Source organism: Pantherophis guttatus, chromosome 11, assembly GCF_059756535.1.
Source record: "Pantherophis guttatus breed Tessera chromosome 11, ASM5975653v1, whole genome shotgun sequence".
Taxonomy (NCBI): domain Eukaryota; kingdom Metazoa; phylum Chordata; class Lepidosauria; order Squamata; family Colubridae; genus Pantherophis; species Pantherophis guttatus.
This window is the reverse complement of record NC_142073.1, coordinates 22,082,930-22,105,158: the sequence shown is the minus strand read 5'-3', so window position 1 is coordinate 22,105,158 and position 22,229 is coordinate 22,082,930. Positions and strand designations below refer to the sequence as shown.

Sequence of the window (22,229 nt, the reverse complement as noted above, 5' to 3'; positions counted from 1 at the left end):
CTTCTGCTGAGCCTCCTTCTCGGTCAGATCCAATTTGAACTGAGCCAGCTGTTTTGCCAACTCTTTCTCACGGTGGCTTGTTTAATTGTTCTCACGGTCAGAAAATTTCTCCTGATTTCAGTCCGTCTGTCCATCAGAATAGGGCTGGAAGGGACCTTGGAGGTCTTCTAGTCCAGCCCCCTGCCCAAGCAGGAGACCCTATACCACTCCAGACAAGTGGCTGTCAAATCTCTTCTTAAAAAAACCCTCCAGGGATGGGGCACCCACAACTTCTGGTGGCAAGCTGTTCCGCTGGTTATTTGTTCCCAATGTTAAGTTTCTCTTTAATTCCAGGTTGCTTCTCTCCTCGATTAGTTTTCACCCATTGTTTCTTGTCCTGCCCTCTGGTGCTTTGGACAATAGGTGGACCCCCCTCTTCTTTGGGCCCCCCTCTTCTTTGGGGCAGCCCCCCAAGTACTGGAATCCTGCTATATGTGTCCCCCTCCAGTCCTTCTTTTCTCTAGACCCAATTCCTGCAAGCATTCTTCCTATGTTTTTGTCTCCAGGTCTTTAATCACCTTAGTTGCTCTTCTTAGAACTGGATCAGAAATTACGGGATGGAAACATCAAACGAGAGAAATCCGGAAGAACAGGATGAGCCTCCAACTTTTAGGTTGGAGCTCTCTTTGACAAGCTTCCACCCATTGTTTTTAGTCCTGCCCTCAGGTGCTTTGGAGTGAATGTGTTGCCAGATGCTGAGGATTTGCAAAGTCGAGGCTGCTTTCTCATTTTAGATATTTTACGGTAGTGTCAACTCGCAAAGCATCCCTGGCCTGTTCTCAAGTTGCCTTAGGCCAGGGGAGATGGGAAACCCGGCACGGCGGTCAAAGACAGATGTACATTCCATGCTTATCTCTCTCGAGGCTGTATCCAGGGTTACCTACAGCAGCTGGAGAGGAGGGACCTCTACAACCCGTGAAATTGCTCCGTTGGCGAATGTGATTGATGACACACCCTGGGGGGGAGGTGGGAAACAGGGTCATAATTGGAGCGTAAATTACGTAGGGTCAGAGCTGGCTTCACTTGGGAAGGTGCCGACATGAAGCTCCTAATAAATAACTGGATTTCTTTTGAAGCTTGGCTCAAGGCTCATGATTTAATTAGCGTGTGGGAACCCTGACAGGATTAGGATTTTTTTTCCAGAGCAGATACAAGAGTGCTATCTACCAGGGCTTTAGGATAATTTAGGATAGAAATGGTGTAGGGTCTCCTGCTTGGGTGAGGTGTGGGGGTTGGAAGGGATGACCTACAAGCTCCCTTCTAACTCCATTATTCTGTATACACTGATAACCTTCTTTGCTTTGCGAAGGGAACACAGGTAGTCCTTGACTTACGACCATTTGTTTGAAGTTACAACGGTGCTGAAAAAAGTGACTCATGACCCATCCTTGCACTTATGACAGTTGCAGCGTTCCCTGCAGTCATAGGATCGAGATTTGAGTTCCCGACAACTGGCATCTATTGCCAATGATTGCATTTGTGACCTGCCCGGCCAGCTTCTGATAAAGAAAATTCAACGAAGGAAGCCAAATTCGTTTAACAACTGTGTACAAAAAGGCTCATCAAGTGGGGTATGCTTCACTTAACGACAGTCACACTTAGCAATGGAAGTTCCGGTCGCGACTGCGGTTGTCAGTTTGAGAACTATCTGTGACGAGGCATCCCAATTATTCTGTATATTTGTGTTGTTTTTCTGCTCCTTTGATGCAGTTTCTGTCTCCGGTGAGAATAGCATTTCTCAGAGCAAGAGTCAAGAGCTGTAGCGTTTAAATGAGCCTCCTTTAGTCAAAGGCTAGAAGTGGTGCAGTTGCCTGAAAATGTGCAGAATGAAAAACGATATCGTCAGAAGCCACGCATTGCCGAATTTGGCCCTTTGTCAGCGTCTCAGCGCTGACATAGAAAAGGGAGATAAAGCCTGAACTTTTGCCTGCTAAATCCCTTTGAAGCTTGGTCTCCTTGGAAATGAAGAGGGGGGGAACATTCCTGTGAACTGATGAGAAAAGAAGTCAGGAGAGTGACTTGGAAGATAGCCAATGAGAAGCAGAGAATTGGGGATCGGAAAGGGAGGGATTGGGGGGCAAAGGTCAGTCCTGACCGCACGAGTCATGATCCGGTTGCTGTACTCGAATAAAGAGAAAATTTCCTTAAAGATTGGCAGTTTGGAAATGCATTTATTTTGAGATAGCATCGAAGTCTGATACCCTTTTTATTTTCAAATAGTTTTGCACAGGGCTGTCGTTTTTACCCTCTAGGCAACGATGGGCTTCAAAAATTTTAGCAAGGGGTTCTCTGCCCAGTTGCTGGATGGGCGTGGCCATGGTGGGCGTGGCCTAGTCGGCCTCCTGCACCACAGCAGTGGGGGGCATTTTTGCCCTCCTGGGGCTCCTTGAGCCTCTGGGAGGTTGAAAATGGCCTCCCCAGGCTCCGGAGGCCCTCTGGGGGCTGGAAATGGGCCTGTTCCCAAACTTCCAGTAGGCCCGTTTTTCACCCTCCCCGAGCCTCAGTGCATGCCCTGCACTTACCTGCATTCAAAATGGGCTGTGTGGGGACTCCTGGGAGGGGTGGGGCGGGGCCAGCCAGGAGTGGGATTTGGGGGTTCTCCGAACTGCACAGAATCTTAGCTAGAGGTTCTCACGAACCCCTACGAACCCCCACCAGCCTCACCCCTGCCTCTACACCTAATTGTCAGCTGTTCTCTCCTGTTTTCTTTGGATAGAGTTTTCCCAAGCGTTAGCTGGGTCTAAATATTAAGGAGAGAGAGAGAGAGAGAGAGAGAGGGAAAAAAACTTCTTTGTGTATTGATTTATCTCTGGGGAGCCGTTGTGGGGGTGGGTGCTAACAAATGAGTGGTTGCTCTTCTAAATTTATGCTGCCGGTCTTGAAATATTTTCCCCGATGAAAGTAGAGGTAGTCGATTCTATTCAGTGCAGTTCAATCTGTATTATGGTCACAGAGCAGCACAAAAAATTAAATGTATTAAAATAAAATAAAACAGAACAGAACAGAAACAAATAAAACGAGGCATAGTAGAACATAGAATCCCAGAGCTGAAAGGGGACCTCGGAGATCACCTAGTCCAGCCCCCTGCTCAAGGCAGGAGAACTTATACTATCCCATTCAAATGTTTGCCCAGATTTTAAGTTATAAGGCAGATATGAAGTTGAAAAAGAAATACAAGCAGCCTTTGATTTACAACCGCAATTGAGCCCCAAATCTCTGTTGTTAAGTGACATATGCCTTAAGTGAGTTTTGCCCCATTTTATGACCTTTCTGGCTACAGTCGTTAAGCGGATCACTGCAGCTGTTAAGTTAGTAACAGTGAAGTTGTTAAGTGAATCTGGCTTCCCCGTTGACTTTGCTTGTCAGAAGGTCACAAAAGGGACCCTGGGACTCTGCGACGGTCATAAGTATGAACCAGTTGCCTGGTTCGTAACTGTGAAAAACGGTTCTAAGTCCCATTTTTCCTTGCCGTTGTAACTTGGAACAGTCACTAAACAAACCAGTGCAAATTGAGAACTACTGTAATGCTAATATACGACAAATGATGGTGACACCAACAGGCAACCAAAGTCAGCCTAATTTTACAGGCAGCGTAACAAAACGTAGCTACGTTCTAAGAGACTGAATCACCCCGATCTGACAATAGTAATTTTACATAAAAGAGATCAGAGTTTCTGGGATATTTCATCAAGTCAGGTGTTATGAGTCTATGACCATGATGGCGTGCCAGAGGTGACATGTAGAGCCCTCTCTGTGGGCACTCATGCCGTCGCCAGCTGCTCTTCTGATTTCCGGCACACACATGCAGGCCACAGTGGTGGGTTGCTCCTGGTTCACACCGGTTCGCAAGAACCGGTAGTAAAAATTTGTAGTAGTTCGGAGAACCGGTAATAACATTGGTTGGCCACGCCCCAAAGCGGTCCCCAGCCCAGTCGCTGCTCGCTTACCCCGCCCACCTCATCAGAGGCCAACTTTTTTTTTTTAACTTTTAAAAGCATTTTTTCTACAACCTCTTCGGCTGAAGAGATTGTAGAAAAAAATGCTTTTAAAAGCCTCTGACGATCCCAGCTGACTTGCCTGATCGGCAGAGGCTTTTTTGTTTTACTTTTAAAAGCATTTTTTCCACCAAAGATGTTGTAGAAAAAATGCTTTTAAAAATTAAAAAAAAAAGCCTCTGATGATCGTGCGGCTCAGCTAGGCATGAGGGGGGGAGGGGCAGGGATTTTTGCTACCTGTTCTCCAAACCACCCACCGCCATTGCTATCGGATCGGATGATCCAGTCCGAACCCGGGATCATTTCACCCCTGCTTTCATCTAATTAAAAGTAAACATATCCACTGCCTCCCCCCCCAAAAGTCACTGGTCACGCTGTCCAATCCAGCTGCTGGCCGGTTGCTGGGTTACTAGCTCCTCCTTTGGCCAGCCATCTGTGAGAATGTCCTTGGTTCCCACAGGAAAACGTTCTTGTTTGGGCTACAAAACTCCTGTCACATGTAAATGACTAACCCTCTGATTGATTTTTTTTATTTATTTATTTATATGCCGCCCTTCTCCGGAGACTCAGGGCGGCTTACAGTGCGTTAAGCAATAGCCTTCATACTTTTGTATATTTATACAAAGTCAGCTTATTGCCCCCACAAACTGGGTCCTCATTTTACCTACCTTAGAAAGGATGGAAGGCTGAGTCGACCTTGAGCCTGGTGAGAATTGAACTCGCAGTAATTGCAGGCAGCTGGAAGCTAAATACTACCTTTAACAGTAGCATTAGTCTGCTGCGCCACTCAGGCTCTTACATGATTGATGTATATAGCAAAAGGATGTAAATATTAATTCCCTTTTCCAATAACCACCCCCTCATAACTCCTCCTTACCGTGACTCTGCCTCCTTAATATATAAGCTCCATCCCGCTCCTTCATCTTTTTTTTTTTTTAATTTGATTTATATGCCGCCCTTCTCCGGAGACTCAGGGCGGCTTATAATGTGCTCAGCAATAGCCTTCATTCTTTGTATATTTATACAAAGTCAGCTTATTGCCCCCACAAACTGGGTCCTCATTTTACCTACCTTAGAAAGGATGGAAGGCTGAGTCAACCTTGAGCCTTGGAGAGATTCGAACCTGCAGTAATTGCAGGCAGCTGGTCTTAATAACAGGGTGCCTTAGACCTCTGTACTACCAAGGCTCTTCTTGTACTTCTTGTACTCTCTCCTGACATGATACCTGTTAAGATGTTTAATAGAAACAATAAATATATTTATTAGAAAAGGAATGACTTCTATGAGTTATTGGGCTTGATCCTTGAATCTATGTAACAGCCCCATCTTAACTATTTTTCCTCGCCTCCCACCATTGTGCGGCAACCCTGAAGTCTCCAAGATGGCTTCAGCCAGATTCCCTTCAGGGTTGACACCAAGGGGTTAGGTTAGTGCCGTTTCAAGCGTTTTTTTTTGCAATCGAATGGCTAAAAGCGAAGAGTGAAAGGCAAGGTTTGGGAATTAAAATCCTCCTCGCCCAGGCGCCATCCGAAGGGATTAGAACTACGCGTCCCAGATTCCTAAATCAGCCAGTTATGGAATTCATTAGGTCTGTTTTTCCCCTCCCTATTTCTACTGCACATTTATTCCAATCCATTTTTTTGTGCCATTAGGTGGGCAATTAAATTGTGTCTTAACAGCTGGCTTTCCTCGCCCAGCGGACTTCAAATGCAACAGCTTTTTGTCGGTTCTTATTTCAGATTCGCCCGGTTAGCAGCTCACTTCAGAGGCTGGCTTGAGCCGGCGTGTCCTTTTTAATGCTAACTTCGCCCCGATTCAAGCATCGCTCGGGGTATCTTTTAAAAGGCAGAAATCAACACAACGGGTCCCTGGGATAGTATTGCTGAGATATTCTTGCTTTTGATCCTGTATGTTTCGGCTGATGTTTCTTACTGCCCTCCTTTTTTCTTTTCTTTCTTTCTTTTTTTTTTGTGTCTTGCATCACTGTTTCTTTTGAGTTCTGACCCAGAAAATAAAGCCAGCTGAACGAAAGCTATTTATACGGCAGCCGTTTCATCCTGTTGACGTTGTTGTTGTCTCTAGTTGTGGTTGTTTAATCAGGTGTGCTCGGGAGCTCAAATGAATGAGCTCAAGACTGAATAATAGGTGTGCAATAAGTGTGTGTGTAAGTACAAGTATATATATATATATGTGTGTGTGTGTGTGTGTGTGTGTGTGTGTAATAAATATAATATTTATATTACGTACACACATATATATGCGCAGTATATACCAGTGATGGCTAACCTTTTTGCCATCGCGTGCCAAAAGCGGGGAGACCACGGGGGGTCGTATGTACGTGACTCTCCTGCTTTTGGCACGCGATGGCACGGTGGGCCCAGTAGGCCGTTTTTTTGCTTTCCTTTCCCACCCTCCCTGGATGGACTGTTTCTGGCCTCCAGAGGGCCTCCGGGGGGTGGGGAAGGCTGTTTTCACCCTCCCCAGGCTCCTAGAAAGGCTCTGGAGCCTGGGGAGAGCGAAAAATGGGCCTTCCCCACCATTACCCCCGGAGGCCCTCCGGAGGCCAGAAACAACCTGCTTCCTGACTTCCTGTGGGCCCAGAAGGCCCGGAAGTCAGCTGGCTGGCGTGCACATGTGCGATGGAGCTGAGCTTGTGTGCCCACCGATATGGATATATATATACTTGCTTTTATATATTGCCTCTGGATAGTGCCAGTGACGAAGGTTTTAAATTGGGTGGTTGTGCTTTCAGGGGATTTCAGTAAAATGTTTCTATAATGGCTATATGTGAAAAAGTGTTTCTTCAACTGCTTGTTGGGACAAGAGAAGGGGAGCAAATTGCTCTCTTTTATTCCTGATCACAGATATCTCTCTTTCTCCCTCCCTTCCTCCCTTCCCCCCTCCTTCTCTTCTATCTATCTATCTATCTATCTATCTATCTATCTATCTATCTATCTATCTATCATCTCTCTCTCAATCTCCCTCTGCCTCTTCCCTCCCTTCTTCTCTCTCTCTCTTCCTCCTTCCCTCGTCCCTCCCTCTCTTCTATCTATCTATCTATCTATCTATCTATCTATCTATCTATCTATCTCTCTCTCTCTCTATCTATCTATCTATCGTCTCTCTCTCCCTCTCTCTCAAGCTCCCTCTGCCTCTTCCCTCCCTTCTTCTCTCTCTCTCTTCCTCCTTCCCTCGTCCCTCCCTCTCTTCTATCTATCTATCTATCTATCTATCTATCTATCTATCTATCTATCTATCTATCACCTCTCTCTTTCCCTCCCTCCTTCTCGCTCTTTCCCTCCTCCCTCCCTCTTTTCTATCTATCATCTATCTATCTTATCTATTATCTATATCCATCCATCCATCTCTCTCTCTCTTTCTTTCTATCTATCTATCTATCTATCTATCTATCTATCTATCTATCTATCTATCTATCTATCTATTTCTCTCTCTCTCTCTCTTTCTCTCTCTCTCTCTCTCTCCATCCATCCATGCATCTCTCTCTCTCTCTCTATCCATCCACCCGCCCACCTATCTATCTATCTATCTATCTATCTATCTATCTATCTATCTATCTATCTATCTATCTATCATCATCATCTCTTTCTCTCTCAATCTCCCTCTCCCTCCTTCCCTCCCTCCTTCTCTCTCTCTCTCTCTCTCTTGTTATCTCTCTCTCTCTCTCACTCTAACTCTATATCTAAAGTATATGAAAGAAAGTCAAAATAATTCTCTCGATTCTGCTTGGTATAAAAAAGGAACCCGGGCAGACCTTTACAATAACGGATCCTGCAGCAACGAAGGGGCATCCAGGGGTCCTTGCCAGGTGCTCCATGGCCTGGCCTAGCTGGATGGGCTGTTTCTTCTCACTTTTATTTCTGCCTGTCCTCTTATCTGTTTATTTATTTATCCATCTATTATTCAATTTATATGGTACCCAACTCCAGTAATTCTGGGTGGCCCAGAACCATTGTTGGGGAAATTCCAGCTGGGGCACTCTAATGAGTCTGCTTTTTTAAAAAAATAATCATCATCATAATTTAAGTTAGCTATGAATTTCATGAATTATAGTTCCAACCCATCTGGAGACAGCAGCTTCAGGGAGGTTTGTCTACAGCAATAAATTGCCTCCATTTCTTAAGTGGTTTTTCAAACTGATTTTTTTTTTTTTTTGTTTACTGTATTTGTCTCCAGATATTATTTCCACAAGATATCTCCTATTATTTGTGTGTGTGTGTGTTTGCATGTCTTCCCCCTCTCCTTCCCCAGCTTCTGCTTCTGCTTGGTTTGGTTTAAATTTATCTCCTTCCCATGCAGAGTATCTCTTCTTTTACTATCCTACGTTAACTACACAAGCATTGAAAGTTCACAGGGACCGGCTTTGCTGACACATTCTCCTTTTTTATACTGGAGTGTCAAATATAATTTTACTGTGCGTTTTGTTGGCAATCTCACCTTTGGCTTCAGGCTCAGGTTTCTAACTCCCCAAGGCTTGGTCCTTGATAACTCCTCCTCCTCCTCCTCCTCCTCCTCCTCCTCCTCCTCCTCCTCCTCCTCCTCCTCCTCCTCCTCCTCCTCCTCCTCCTCTTCATCATTATCATCTTTATCTTCTTCTTTCTTCATCTTCTTCATCTTCATCCCCTTCTTCATCATCTTCATCTTCTTCTTCATCTCCTTTTTCATCATCTTTTTCATCTTCATCTTCTTCATCTTCATCATCATCTTCTTCATCATTCATCTTCTTCTTTTTCTTCATCTTCTTCATCTTCTTCATCTTCATCATCATCTTCTTCATCATCATCATCTTCTTCATCTTCTATCTTCTTCATCTTCTTTCTTCATCTTCATCATCTTCTTCTTCATAATCTCCTCTTCATCATCTTCATCTTCATCTTCATCTTCTTCATCTTCTTTCTTCATCTTCATCATCTTCTTCATCTTCTTCATCATCATCATCATATCTTCTTTCTTCATCTTCTTCTTCATCCTCCTCTCCTCCTCCTCCTCCTCCTCCTCCTCCTCCTCCTTCTTCTTCTTCTTCTTCTTCTTCTCCTTCTTCTTCTTCATGACTCCACCGATCTATTTTTTTCTGACAAACTGGGAAATATCTTGTACGCTTCAGATCCTCACCGGTGCAATTCAGTTATCTCGATCAGATTTCCCTTTTTCTCTGGCTGTTCGTCGGGGGTCTGTTATGGGAAGGAACATCTGCTAAACATTGTGGGAAGGGAGGATGGTGAAGAACAAAAGTTTGAGTTAAAAAAAAAAGAAGAAGTTGTACCTGGCTTTGCATTCAGCCAGTGTTTCTCCCTCAGGGGGCTCAGGAGACTTTGCACCAAAGAAGCCTCTCTGGAGGTTTTCAAGAAACGTTTGCGCACCCGTTTGTCCAGGGTGGTATGAAGACCATCCTTAGGCCTTAGGTAAGGGGGTTGGACTAGAAGACCTCCAAGGTCCCTTCCAGCCCTAAGATTCTTGGCGCTCTCTGAACTTAGTTGTTTTCTTGTAGACGTTTCATTACCCAGTCTAGGTAACATGATCAGTGCACTGCAAGGGGTTAAGATGTTACCTAGTTTGGGTAATGAAGTGTCAGCAAGAAAACAACTAAACTTAGAGAGCACCAAGGACCCCACAGTCTTCCTCCTCTTCCTCCTCCTCCTCTCAAACCTCACTCCCTTCTAGCACTGATGATGTTACCTAGCTGGGTCATGAAACATCTGCAAGAAAACAACCAAGCTCCAAGAGCACCCAGGACCGTCGTTGTCCTCCTCCTCCTCCTCCTCCTCCTCCCCCCAAACTCCATTCCCTTTTTTAAAAAAAAAAATTATATGCCACCCTTCTCCGGAGACTCAGGGCGGCTTACAGTGTGTTAAGCGATAGCCTTCATCCTTTTGTATATTTATACAAAGTCAGCTTATTGCCCCCACAAACTGGGTCCTCAATTTACCTACCTTAGAAAGGATGGAAGGCTGAGTCAACCTTGAGCCTGGTGAGATTCGAACTTACAGTAATTGCAGGCAGCTGGTGTTGATCACAATGCTATCAGTCTGCTGAGCCACCAGGCCCTTTCTAACTGTGATGATATTACCTAGTTTGGACAATGAAACGTCTGCAAAAAAACAGCTCAGAGAGCACCAAGGACCCCTCATGTCAACCCTGAGCTACCAATATTCTCCTTTATTGATTCTTTCCCATCGCTACTCATCCCATTAGATGTGGCAGAATAAGCGTATTATCGGTGTTGTGAATCAAGGAGAGTCCTCTGGCAGGGTCGAGGAAATGGGTCCTTTTCTCTTGTGGCCCCTGTCCTTTGGAGATGACTTCCATGGGGATTAAGTTGGCCCCGACACTGCTTGTCTTTTGCAAAACCCTTAAGTCATGGCTGCGATCCTGAGCATGGACATCGGGGGTCATTTAGAGTCTGTAATACGGCTATCTAATTCCTGTTTGTTGGGTTTTTACCCTGGTTGCCAGGGTAAAAGTCCTCAGGTTTTGACCATAACTGAGCCTGGCAAGTATGTTCCTAAGGTTGTAAAACAGATCATCATGTGACTGAACCTGATTTTACAACCTTTTGTATGATTGGTTGTAAATTAAGACTACCATATTTCACTTTGTTTCTTCCGTTTTTAATTGCTGTTAGATGCTCAGAATCGGGGGGGGGGGGGAGAATGTATGGTCATATAAAGCAAAATAGACAAATAAATAATAAATTCCCAGCCACTGTCGTTTCTCCATTGTGATTCATAGTTTGGTGCAGAATATGGTACCCAACCGAATTGGCTTGTTCAACAAGCTATGATTAGTACAATCGTGGCTTAAAAGCAAAGTGTGAATAAGACCTCCTCTTTCTGCAAAGCCAGATTTTTTTTTTTCCTTGTTTGATTAGGGCTGTTTTGGTCTCCAGCCATTAAAGCATGTAAATTAGGATTTGTGGCTTACTATGATATAAGAACCCAACTAGTGGGCTTAATCCATACAAAAACAAGTATTGGTTTGAACTGTAGTGACCAGGCTATTATGAAATAATAAATATATCTCTTTTTTACTTCTAGATCTTCAGAAGAGCAGACAAAAATGGTGAGTGACTTCCTTCCTTCCTCCCTCCCTCCCTCCCCCCTCCCTCCCTTCCTTCCTTCCTTTCTCCCCTCCCTCCCTCCCTCTTTCTTTCTTTTCCTTCCTTCCTTCCTTCCCTTCCTCCCTCCCTCTTTCTTTCTTTCTTTTCCTTCCTTCCTTCCTTCCTCCCTCCCTTCCTTCCTTCCTTCCTTTCTCCCCTCCCTCCCTCTTTCTTTCTTTCTTTTCCTTCCTTCCTTCCTTCCTCCCCTCCCTCCCTCCCTCTTTCTTTCTTTCTTTTCCTTTCTTCCTCCCTCCCTCCCTCCCTTCCTTCCTTTCTCCCCTCCCTCCCTCCCTCCCTCTTTCTTTCTTTTCCTTCCTTCCTTCCTTCCTTCCTTCCTTCCTCCCCTCCCTCCCTCCCTCCCTCTTTCTTCCTTCCTTCCTTCCTTCCTTCCTCCCCTCCCTTCCTCCCTCTTTCTTTCTTTCTTTCTTTCTTTCTTTCTTTCTTTCTTTCTTTCTTTCTTTCTTTCTCTCTCTCTCTCTCTCTCTCTCTCTCTTTCTTTTCCTTCCTTCCTTCCTTCCTTCCTTCCTTTCTTCCTTCCTTCCTTCCTTCCTTCCTTCCTTCCTTCCTTCCTTCTCTTCCTTCTTTCCTTTTGATATTGCATTGCTGAAAAGACAAATGCCTTTTTTTAATTGAGATCCCTACATTTGAAAAAAAGTTGGGTGATTTTGGTGATTGTCATAACAAATGAGGAGAAGGATCCAAAGTTATCACTGTTACACAAGGAACCAATGCAGCCAATTTTCCTTGTGTTGCCTTGTGTGTGTTCTCTCCCCCCCCCACCTTCTCTTTCTCTTTTTTTACTACCACAGTATACCCTCCTGGCATTAACCAAAGCCTTCCTAATCCTTCCTGATGGACCCATATTTTGCTGTTTAATTCATGTAGTGGGAGAGCATGAAAATAATTCTAAATGTTGTTTATTTGAGCCTGGGAGCTGCACTTTATTTGTGTAGAGTACAACTTGCTTAGATAATAATTTGGCGGGAGGGGGTGAGATTGTGGAATATGGAGAGAGGTTTCTGAGTCTAGGATGAGAGGCAGCTGTAGATTTTAAAAAAAGCACATGAAATGAAAAAGGAAGAAAATGTACACAGCTGGTCCTTACAACCAACATTTCTGTTGCTAAGCAAGACAGTTGTTAAGTGAATTTTGTCCCATTTTATGCCACAGTTGTTAAGGGAATCCCTTCAGTTGTTAAGTTAATAATATGGTTGTTAAAAGGGATGCAGGGGCTCAGTGGCTGAGACGCTGAGCTTGTCTATCGAAAGTTCGGCAGTTCAGCGGTTCGAATCCCTCGTGCCGCGTAACGGAGTGAGCTCCCGTGACTTGTCCCAGCTTCTGCCAACCTAGCAGTTCGAAAGGACGTAAAAAAGGCAAGTAGAAAAATAGGGACCACCTTTAGTGGGAAGGTAACAGCGTTCCATGCGCCTTTGGCGTTGAGTCATGCCGGCCACATGACCACGGAGACATCTTCGGACAGCGCTGGCTCTTTGGCTTTGAAACGGAGATGAGCACCGCCTCCTAGAGTCGGGAACAACTAGCACATATGTGCGAGGGGAACCTTTACCTTTACCTTATGGTTGTTAAGTGAATCTGGCTTCCTCATTCTGGCTTTGCTTGTCAGAAGGTTGCAAAATCTGACGAAATGACCCCTGGACACTGCAACTGTTATAAATATGAGTCAGTTGCCAAGTGTCTTGAATTTTGATCATGTGCCCATGGAGATGCTATAATGGTCATAAGTGTGAAAAACATTACTTTTTTTCAGTGCCTTTGTAACTTTGAACAGCCATTAAACTGTTTGAGGACTTCCTGGACTGTAGTTTATGCTTTCTGCCCTTTTTAATATCAAACAGTTGCTATCTTATTTTTCTCTATCCTCAAATAAGTAATTATTATCTTCTAAGCTGCACTGGTCAAACTTCAGCTCAAGTCCCAGTCCCAGTTCTCAAGCCCAGAGCTTTAGATACTGGTCAGAGGAGAGCAAGAAAGATAAAAGTACTAGAAATAAAGTCTTCAAAAGGAAAGTTGGGAAGAATTTAGGATGTTGACTCCTGCAAAGAAGAGGCTTTTTAGAGGGAGATATGCAAGAAATCTTTAAAAACCTGAAATAGAATCCTACAGTTAAAAAAAAAAAAAAAGAACTCAGGATTATTTTAGAAGGGAATATTAGTAGCTCAGAGTTGAAATGAGGTATCCTTGGTGCTCTCTGGGCTTGGTTTTGCAGAGTAGCAAAGCTTGGCGTTGCTACTCTGCAGCGGAATACTGTGCACCTGTATGGATAAACAGCTCACATACAGGACTTATTGATGTTCAACTTAACCATACGATGAGGCTAATTACTGGGTGCATAAAACCTACACCTAGTTACTGGTTACCAGTTCTTAGTCACATACTCCCCCCGCACGAGAAGCTCTCATTTGGGAGTATAGTAAGATCCTGTTAAATTCCTCTCTACCCATACATGGATACATTCCTGATCTCTTAAGATGCCGATTAAAGTCAAGAAATCCACCAATCTTGACAGCGCGTAAGTTGATGGCCAATCATCAGAACACCACACAAAAGTGGATGGAGGCGTGGAATAGCTGTTCCCCCCAAGATGTCTCCGAGCATATCAGTCCTAGTAGTAGACCTCCAGGATTTAGCCTACCCTGACACATATGGGTGACATATAATAGAATTCGAACAACTCATGGGGTGTGTGCTGACTCCCTGTATAAATGGGGAAAGACACCTTCAGCACAATGAGATTGCGGGGCCCCTCGACAGACTATCCAGCACATAGTGAGGGAATGCCCTAACAGAAGGTATCCAGGAGATTTTAGGGACTTCCTCTGCATAACAACGGCAGCTACTGACTGGATCTCCAAACTCGACCTTAAACTTTGAAATGTTATTTCTGTTTTCCTCTTAGGTTTTCTTACTGCTTTTTTATTGTTTTAATTGTTTTTAACCTGTAAAAATGAAGTGGTTTAATACTGTGTGTGACCAACCATACGCTAAATAAATAAATAAATCTGAGCTTGGTGGTTTTCATGCAGACTTTTCAATCTGCAACCCCAAAGGTGATTTTTTTCAAGAGGCAACTGGACTTCCTAGTTTTTCTTTGAAGACGTTTCTCTTCTCATCCAAGAAGCTTCTTCAGTTCTGACTGGATGGTGGGGGAAGGGAAGGATTTATATACCTTGCAGACAGCTGGTCGTTTGCATCCTTTTAGAGGGTCCTTGAAGCACTTGGAGGTTTTTCTGTGTCTTCAGGGTCACCTGATTTGTGCAAATGGTTCCTGTAGTCTGCAATTTTTTCTCTGGAAATCCGTTCCTACTCCCACCCCATTCCAAGAGTCTTCATCCCAAATTGTATAGCTAAACACCTGTAGAGATTCTCAGTCATCCAGGTCATGGTTGTCCCAAAGGTGCTTTTTCAGGAGGCAACTGGACTTTTCCTGTTTTTTCTTTGAAGACGTTTCGCTTCTCATCCAAGAAGCTTCTTCAGCTCTCAGGAAACTTCTTGGATGAGAAGCGAAACATCTTCAAAGAAAAACAAGAAAATCCAGTTGCCTCTTGAAAAAAGCAGTTTTGGGACAACCATGACCTGGAGGATTGAGAATCTCCATAGACATAATCAATGCTAGAAGGGAGTTGGATGCAAACTGATAACGTTACCTACTTTGATAATGAAAGGTCTGCAAGAAAACCATCAAGCTCGGAGAGTACCAGGGACCCCACACTGAGTGTTTTCTTTAGTATCCCAAAATACAGCTCATACGTTTTTTCGTTTATACCCTGTTTCTTCCTGGGATTTTAGCTCATTCAGAAATGACGCATGTCAGTCTGAAATTCATAGATTCAGACTGAATGTCAGGACGAATTTCCTAACAGTATGAACAGTTTGATAATGCTTCAGAAATAAGGAGCCTTGGTGGCGCAGCGGACTAAAGTGCTGTTAAGATGCACTTAAGTAGCACTTAGCTGCCAGCTGCCTGGAATTACTGCGAGTTCAAATCTCACCAGGCTCAAGGTTGACTCAGCCTTCCATCCTTCCGCTGTAGGTAAAATGAGGACCCAGATTGTGGGGGCAATAAGCTGATTTGTATAAAAAAGAACACCGCTTGGGGGGGCCGAAAGCCCCACTAAGCAGGTATATACAAAAGTATGAAGGCTGTTGCTTAGTGCATTGTAAGCCTCCCTGAGTCTCTGGAGAAAGGCGGCATATAAATCGAACCAATAAATAAATAAATAAATAAATGCTTTGTGGGAAAGATGCTTTGTGTTCTGACCTAGACCTCCTGAGTCAGTAAAACTACACGGGTAGTCACAAAAAACTGTTTTATTTTAACAGCTGTGAATTCTGTTCATTCACAGATGAGTCCCAAATCGTTGTAAAGAGTCCTTCGGGATAAGGCTGATAATCACCCACTTTTATCTCCCTTGACACGCTGCCAAAGACCTAATTGGCAAAGCCACACGGAGTCCAGAATCAAACAGAGCTTCAGGCTTTAAACTGCACAAAATTAACAACGTTGCTTCCTGCAAAGGTCCACATGCCTTTGCTCCTCTTTTAAGTCATGGAAGGGGCCAATCATCTCCAAGCCCTACTCCTGAGTCGTCCCTTTTGTTTTAACTGTTCTTGCCTTCTAGCATCTCTGTGCATGCATGCACTGGAAACAGGCTCCCCTGTTCCTCTGCCTCGCTGAGGTCTGACTCTAGAGGCTCCAGAGGCAGCACGTATCTCCCAGATGGCCCTTTCTCTGCCTCTGACACAGAGCCCTCGTCTGAGCCTTCCCCAGACTCCAGGACTGGCCCATGGTCCTCCCCAGCCTCCTCACTGTCCGACTCTGCTGCCAGCTCCTCAGGCTGCTGGCGGACCATAACATAGCAGTTCGAAAGCATGCAAATGCGAGTAGATAAATAGGTACCACTTTGGTGGGAAGGTAGCAGCATTCCATGCACCTTGGTATAATCATGCTGGCCACATGACCAGGGAAATTGTCTTCGGACAACGCTGACCTCCTCAGCTAAGAAACAGGGACAGGGGAAACCTTTAACTTATTTCTAGAGAAACAATGCAGCATTAATTTTTTTGTCATTTTTATATTAAGTTTTACTATAAGATAAAAATACAAAAAAAGTTAGAGAACTAAAAGAGGGAAAGAGAAAAGTGGCAAGAGAGAGAGAATGAAAAACTGACTTTCTTCAGTATAGTAAAATACAAAAATAATATAACCTTTTGTTTTACGTTTCATAACTACTTCAAGCTATTTCTGTAATTACAAAATTGGTTCTATTCATCAACATCTAAAATCAAAGTCTTTTTTTTTTTTTTTAGTTTCGAGCAGTTTCAGCAGTGGTTTCCAAGCAGAAAACAAAGATAGATAATTTCTTCTCTTTGATTAAAACAGTTTCACCATCTCCACCAACTCCAAACCCCCACCCCCACGAAAAACAAAAGAAAAGAAAAAAATGCAGGATTAGAAACTAAACTGTGCATATATCAGTAGTTTACCTGGGTAATAGCAATAGCACTTAGATTTATATACCACTTCATCGTGCTTTACAGTCCTCTCTAAGCGGTTTACAGAGTCAGTCTATCTGCCCCCAACAATCTGGGTCCTCATTTTACCCACCTTGGAAGGATGGAAGGCTGAGTCAACCTTGAGCTGGTCAGGATCGAACTGCTGGCAGTCAGCAGAGTCAGCCTGCAATACTGCATTCTAACCGCTGCGCCACCACGCAGAAATTATTGTGTATTGTCACTATTATAATTAAAGAGGGAGAATTAAGCTGCAAGTTAATAGCACTTTAGAGTGTTGAATTCAGTCCTAACAGCCCCAAGGGGGGAAAAATAAAGACTGTGTGAACATGTTGTGACAGCAAACCACATGTAGTTGAGGACATTTTGCCAAAGGAAATATACAGTTTTCCAATTATGTAACCACAGACACAGCTGTGATTTATTCGTAAATGTAAAAGAAAGAGAGGAAATTTCTTATATGCATTTATGCAATGATTGCTTTTCCTTATCTGGGTTTCTTGGAAACTGTCCGCTTTGAATTATTTAGAGTAGTGATTTTCTAACTTGGCAACTTTAACTTCAAGTCCCAAAATTCCCCAGCCAACACATCTTAAAATTGCCAAGTTTGAAAAACACTGGTTTAGAGCAATTCATCATCAATCCATTCCTAGCTCCATCAACAGAGGGACTTTCTGGAGTTGACTGGTGTTCTGTCCCCGTCTCACACACGCACACAAACAGATAGCCAGGGGTTAAATAAAACTGGCAGACAACAAATTCTTTTGATAAGAGGATTGGCAGCAACCCAGTAGCTGCTTGCCAAGAACTTTACCCATAAAGGGAGGGGTTGTTTCTCCGTCAGATAAACCCAAACAAGATACACACAGTTCAAGAATTGTCAAGTCCAGTCCGTATTAAATCCAAGGCAGATAATGTTGTTTCAAAGATACAATGTGACTCGCTAGTAGTTAGTTTTGTCCATCACAGAGTCTGAATGGCCACCTCACCTCCTTTTATCCCCTGTGGGATGTGGTCCAGTGACTCATCTTAATCTCTGGCACGCCTCCTTTTCTGCTGCTCACGCTTGTCTCTCCGACGCTGGCATGGGTCCAACCACAATGTTTCTTTGTCACTATCCGATGGCTCGGAAACACCTGGCTCCTGGCCAATCTCATCTCCTTCGGGAGACACCTGAGGCATTGCCAGAGAGGAGGGTCCTGGAGAGGAAGGCCTGGCCAACTCCTCTCCTTCATGTACGGAGCCTTCCCCCTCCGATAAGTCGGCCTTGGGGGTTGGAGTCACAACAACTGGAGTCTTGAGCAATAAATTATTTGAACTGTAACATATAATCCTGAGTGATACTTTGCACCTGATATTAAAGTGATCAATTAAAGTTTAATACTAAATTGGTGCTAGACAGTGGTGGGTTGCTACCGGTTCTCCCCAGTTCTTTCAAGACGGTAGTGGAAATTTTGAGTCATTCGGAGAACCGGTAAATACCACCTCTGCCTGGCCCCACCTCTGCCTGGCCCCACCCCCAATCTATTTGCTGCCTCCCGAGTCCTGATTGGCTAGAAGGAAAAAAATCAGGGCTCATTTGACAAAGAAAAGGGAAAAAAAAACCAAGACACTGTAGCTTTAAATTGAGTAGCCAAGAAGCCTCCCAACTGATCGGCTAGAACCGATCCGCTCCTTGTAAACTGCTTGGTGGTGGTAGATTGGCAATTGAGGCCAAGCTGCCTGAAAGTGGTTTCTGATACTTTCGATGGTGGCAGAGCGGCAAAAAACTGTTTAAACTCTTGCCGCGGTGCTTCAAAGGGCCGCCCTACAGCTGATCAGTGGTAAAAGGCAGTGTGGTGGTAGACCAGTGAGCTCCAAAAACAAATGGGTAGACCAGAACAGCTCTGCAAGCAGTTAAAAGCCTGGTAGACCAGTACCTCTGCTAAATCCTAAAGAATTGTTTGGTCAAAAAACTCACAGTGACTCTGAGATAATCGAACAGACAATGGCTGAAAGCCAGATCTGCTAGAGATGTTTTTCTCAGTCCGACTGAGTTGAAACTGGACCTGAGAGGAAGGAACAAGGGGCGTGGTCAAAAAACTATGACTCTTGTTCTGTCCCAGCTACGTGTCCCAAGAAGTGTAGCATTCACACACCCCTCCAAAAACTCTGTTTAATACAAACAGACCCCTTTCAAAATGCAGGCTTTAACCACAAATGTCCTTATCAGCCTGCTATGAATTACAGAGATTAAACACAGTCCGACAAGCGTTGGCAATCAGCCCAGAAACCAAGTTGTAACAAAAAACTCACTCTCAAAATGCTCTGCGTAGGACCAAACGTTGTTTCCAGTAACGTTTGCTATCTGTGTGCGAACTTATATAGGCTAAAGGAGTGGCCAATTAACCCCAAGCCTTACTCTTGAGGAGACCTCCTCCTGAGTAGCCACTCCTGCCTTTTGGCAGCCCTGCATGCTCGAGCATTGAGAAGAGGCTCCTCCACTTCACTCTCTTCACTTGAAGGAGCCTCTGGAGGTTCTGAAGGCCCTGGCTGAGTCTCTGCCTCTGGCACCACATCCTCTTCAGCCTCCTCGCTGTCCGACTCAAGCGCCGGCTGCACAGGCTGCTGGCGCGACACCACACCAACCTCCATGTCGTTGGGATCAGCCATGATCTGCGTAGGCCGCTGGTGGGCCGCAACAGACTCCCCTTGACGTGAGTGACATTGAATTGACCACGCCCACCCAGTCACATCAAACCACACCCACAAAATAAGCCATGCCCACAGAACCGGTAGTAAAAAAATTTAGAATCCACCCCTGGTGCTAGATAAGGATAAATGGAATTTAAGAAGTATTGAACTTGGACCACTTGTGGGAACATAATGATTCTAAGCTGATGACACACTTAACCCTGCCTCCCCAGCTTCCTGCTCTTCTCCTATACTCTCCTACACTTTTTTTGTTTTTTGTTTTTGTTTGTTTGTTATCCTACTTGATAGGGACTGTTATTGATAATTTGTATTGTTTATTTACAGAGCTGGGTAAAATGGCTTTGTGATCACTAAATGGATGGTTATAAGTTAAGGACTATGTGTCCACATTTGAATTCAGGAAGCACCACTGTACGGAGGTGGGAAGAGAGTATGACCACAAACTTAATGAAAACTGCATTCAAAGATTTGCCAATGGCCCATGAGACTCATCTTTAAAACTCCAATTGGACTTTGTTGTTGTTAGTTGCTAAGTTGTGTCCTACCCATGGACGACATTCCTCCAGGCCTTCCTGTCCTCTACCATTCTCTGGAGTCCATTTAAGCTTACGCTGACTGCTTCAGTGACTCCATCCAGCCACCTCGTTCTCTCTCGTCCCCTTCTTCTTTTGCCCTCAATCTTTCCCAGCATTAGGCTCTTCTCCAGGGAGTCCTTCCTTCTCATTGGGTGGCCAAAGTATTTGAGTTTCATCTTCAGGATCTGGCCTTCTAAAGAGCAGTCAGAGTTGATCTCCTCTTGGACTGACCGGTTGGATGGCCTTGCAGTCCAAGGGACTCGCAGGAGTCTTCTCCAGCACCATCATTCAAAGGCCTCCATTCTTTGGCGCTCAGCCTTCCTTACGGTCCAACTTTTCCAACCATACATTGCAACTGGGAAAACCATAGCCTTGACTATACGCACTTTTGTTGGCAGGGTGATGTCTCTGCTTTTTAGTATGCTGTCTAGATTTGCCATAGCTTTCCACCCCAGGAGAAAACGCCTTTTAATTTCTTGACTGCAGTCCCCATTTGCGGTGATCTTGGAGCCCAGGAAAATAAAATCTGTCATTACCACCATTTCTTCCCCATCTAATTGCCAGGAATTGAGAGGGCTGGATGCCATAATCTTAGTTTTCTTAATGTTGAGTTTCAAGCCAACTTTTGCACTCTCCTTCTTCACCCACATCAAGAGGCTCTTTAGTTATAATTAGAGACTAATTATACTGGTGATTTTTCTTCTCTCATTACATATCAGCCCAGTTATTTAGATCAGTGGTGAAAAAGTTGAACGAAAGATCTCCTCTGGGTTTCTAAGGCTCATAGAACATAATTCCTAGGCAGGTATGTTCATTTTCCAATCTGAGGTTATTTAAGATCATTAAAAAATTTAAGGGGCGGCACGGTGGCTGAGTGGTTAAAATGCTGGGCTTGTCAATTGAAAAGTCGGCAGTCCAGGTTTGAGACCCGAGTGCCATGTGACAGGGTGAGCTCCTGTCCTTGCCTCACCTCCTTCCCACCTAACAGTTTGAAAGCATGCAAATGCGAGTAGATTAATAGGTACCACTTTGGTGGAGTGGAAACAGCCCTCCCTGATGTCACGCTGGTCACATGTCCACAGAAGTGTCTTCGGACAGCGCTGGCTGAATGGCCTTGAAATGGAAAAGAGCAGCGCCCCATATGCTTGGCAACGATTAGTGGAGTAAAATTCACAGGGACTTCTATACTTTTACCTCCTCTGGGTTTCTAAGGCTTATAGAACGATAATTCCTAGGCAGGTGTGTTTGTTTTCCACTCTCAGTGTCAGGTTTCGATGTCATCTCAAATAAATTGCACTCCCAAACAATTAATCTTTGCTGAAATATTCCATTTATTGAGTACGACAGATCTGGCCCCGACTTCGTTGTAGCCAATACTAACCCTCTGACCCCCAAACCCTTCCCTTTCCATTCCCCAATTCTCATCTTCTCATTGGCCATCTTCCAAGTCAGTCTCCCCAGCTTCTGACCTCACCCCACAGGAATGTCCCCCTCCCATCCCATCTCCTAGGGGATATTATCTACAGAGAAAATAAGTAGGTGAAAAGTCAAGCCTCGTCTCCTCCTTTTTATGGCAGCATCAGAATGCTGACGCTCAGGTTATTTAAAACAAGATCGTAAAAATATCATACTTCTTTTGCCAAGCGGTTTGTTATTGCCTGTTTTAATGACCGACGTTGATCTCCGTCTGGGTTTTAATGGTATGCATTTTGGTTTGCGTTTTAAACTAGGCATTTTTTAAAAAAATGAGGATTGTAAACTAATTTAAGTGCTGGCAGAGACAAAAATGCAAGGCAGATATATTGAACCATAAATGAGTAAACAATCCAGGGTCTATTGACATGTCATACGGGTTCTACCTGGTGACGTCTAAAAATGACAATTTGCACCAACAAATTAGGGCTCCATTAACCAATCAAAGGGTGAAGTGTGAAAACATTGCCAGGCGCTTAAAAGCTTTTTACATGTTGTGCGTGCCAGGAACACACGACAAAGTTAAACGCCTGAAACCCAGTCCCAGTGGATTTGGAGCACAGCCAGCCATGACTGAATGGCTTCAGTTTGCGATTGTTGGGCTGCTCGAAATTAAAATGGGTTTTGCAGAGTTAGCCTTGTGTTAGACATATAATGCATTAATCCTTGATAAACTTTTACTGCTTAAGAGCCACCGTTGAGAAGGTTGAAAGATCGATCGTTGGTCATTTGCAAATTTGACTCTGCTATCTGGAGGTGGAGGATGGGGACCTACAATTACAATTTATTTATTTATTTATTTATATT

At 44.2% G+C, this 22,229-nt stretch overlaps 1 protein-coding gene across 1 annotated transcript in view; it reads left to right on the top strand.

Moving 5' to 3' along the window:
* NECAB2 (N-terminal EF-hand calcium binding protein 2) overlaps positions 1-22,229 on the top strand; it is a 217,849-nt gene that overhangs the window by 5,314 nt on the left and 190,306 nt on the right. The window contains exon 2 of the mRNA XM_087877001.1: positions 11,087-11,111. Within this exon, the coding sequence (XP_087733127.1) occupies positions 11,087-11,111 (25 nt within the window). The remainder of the gene's footprint in view (positions 1-11,086; positions 11,112-22,229) is intronic.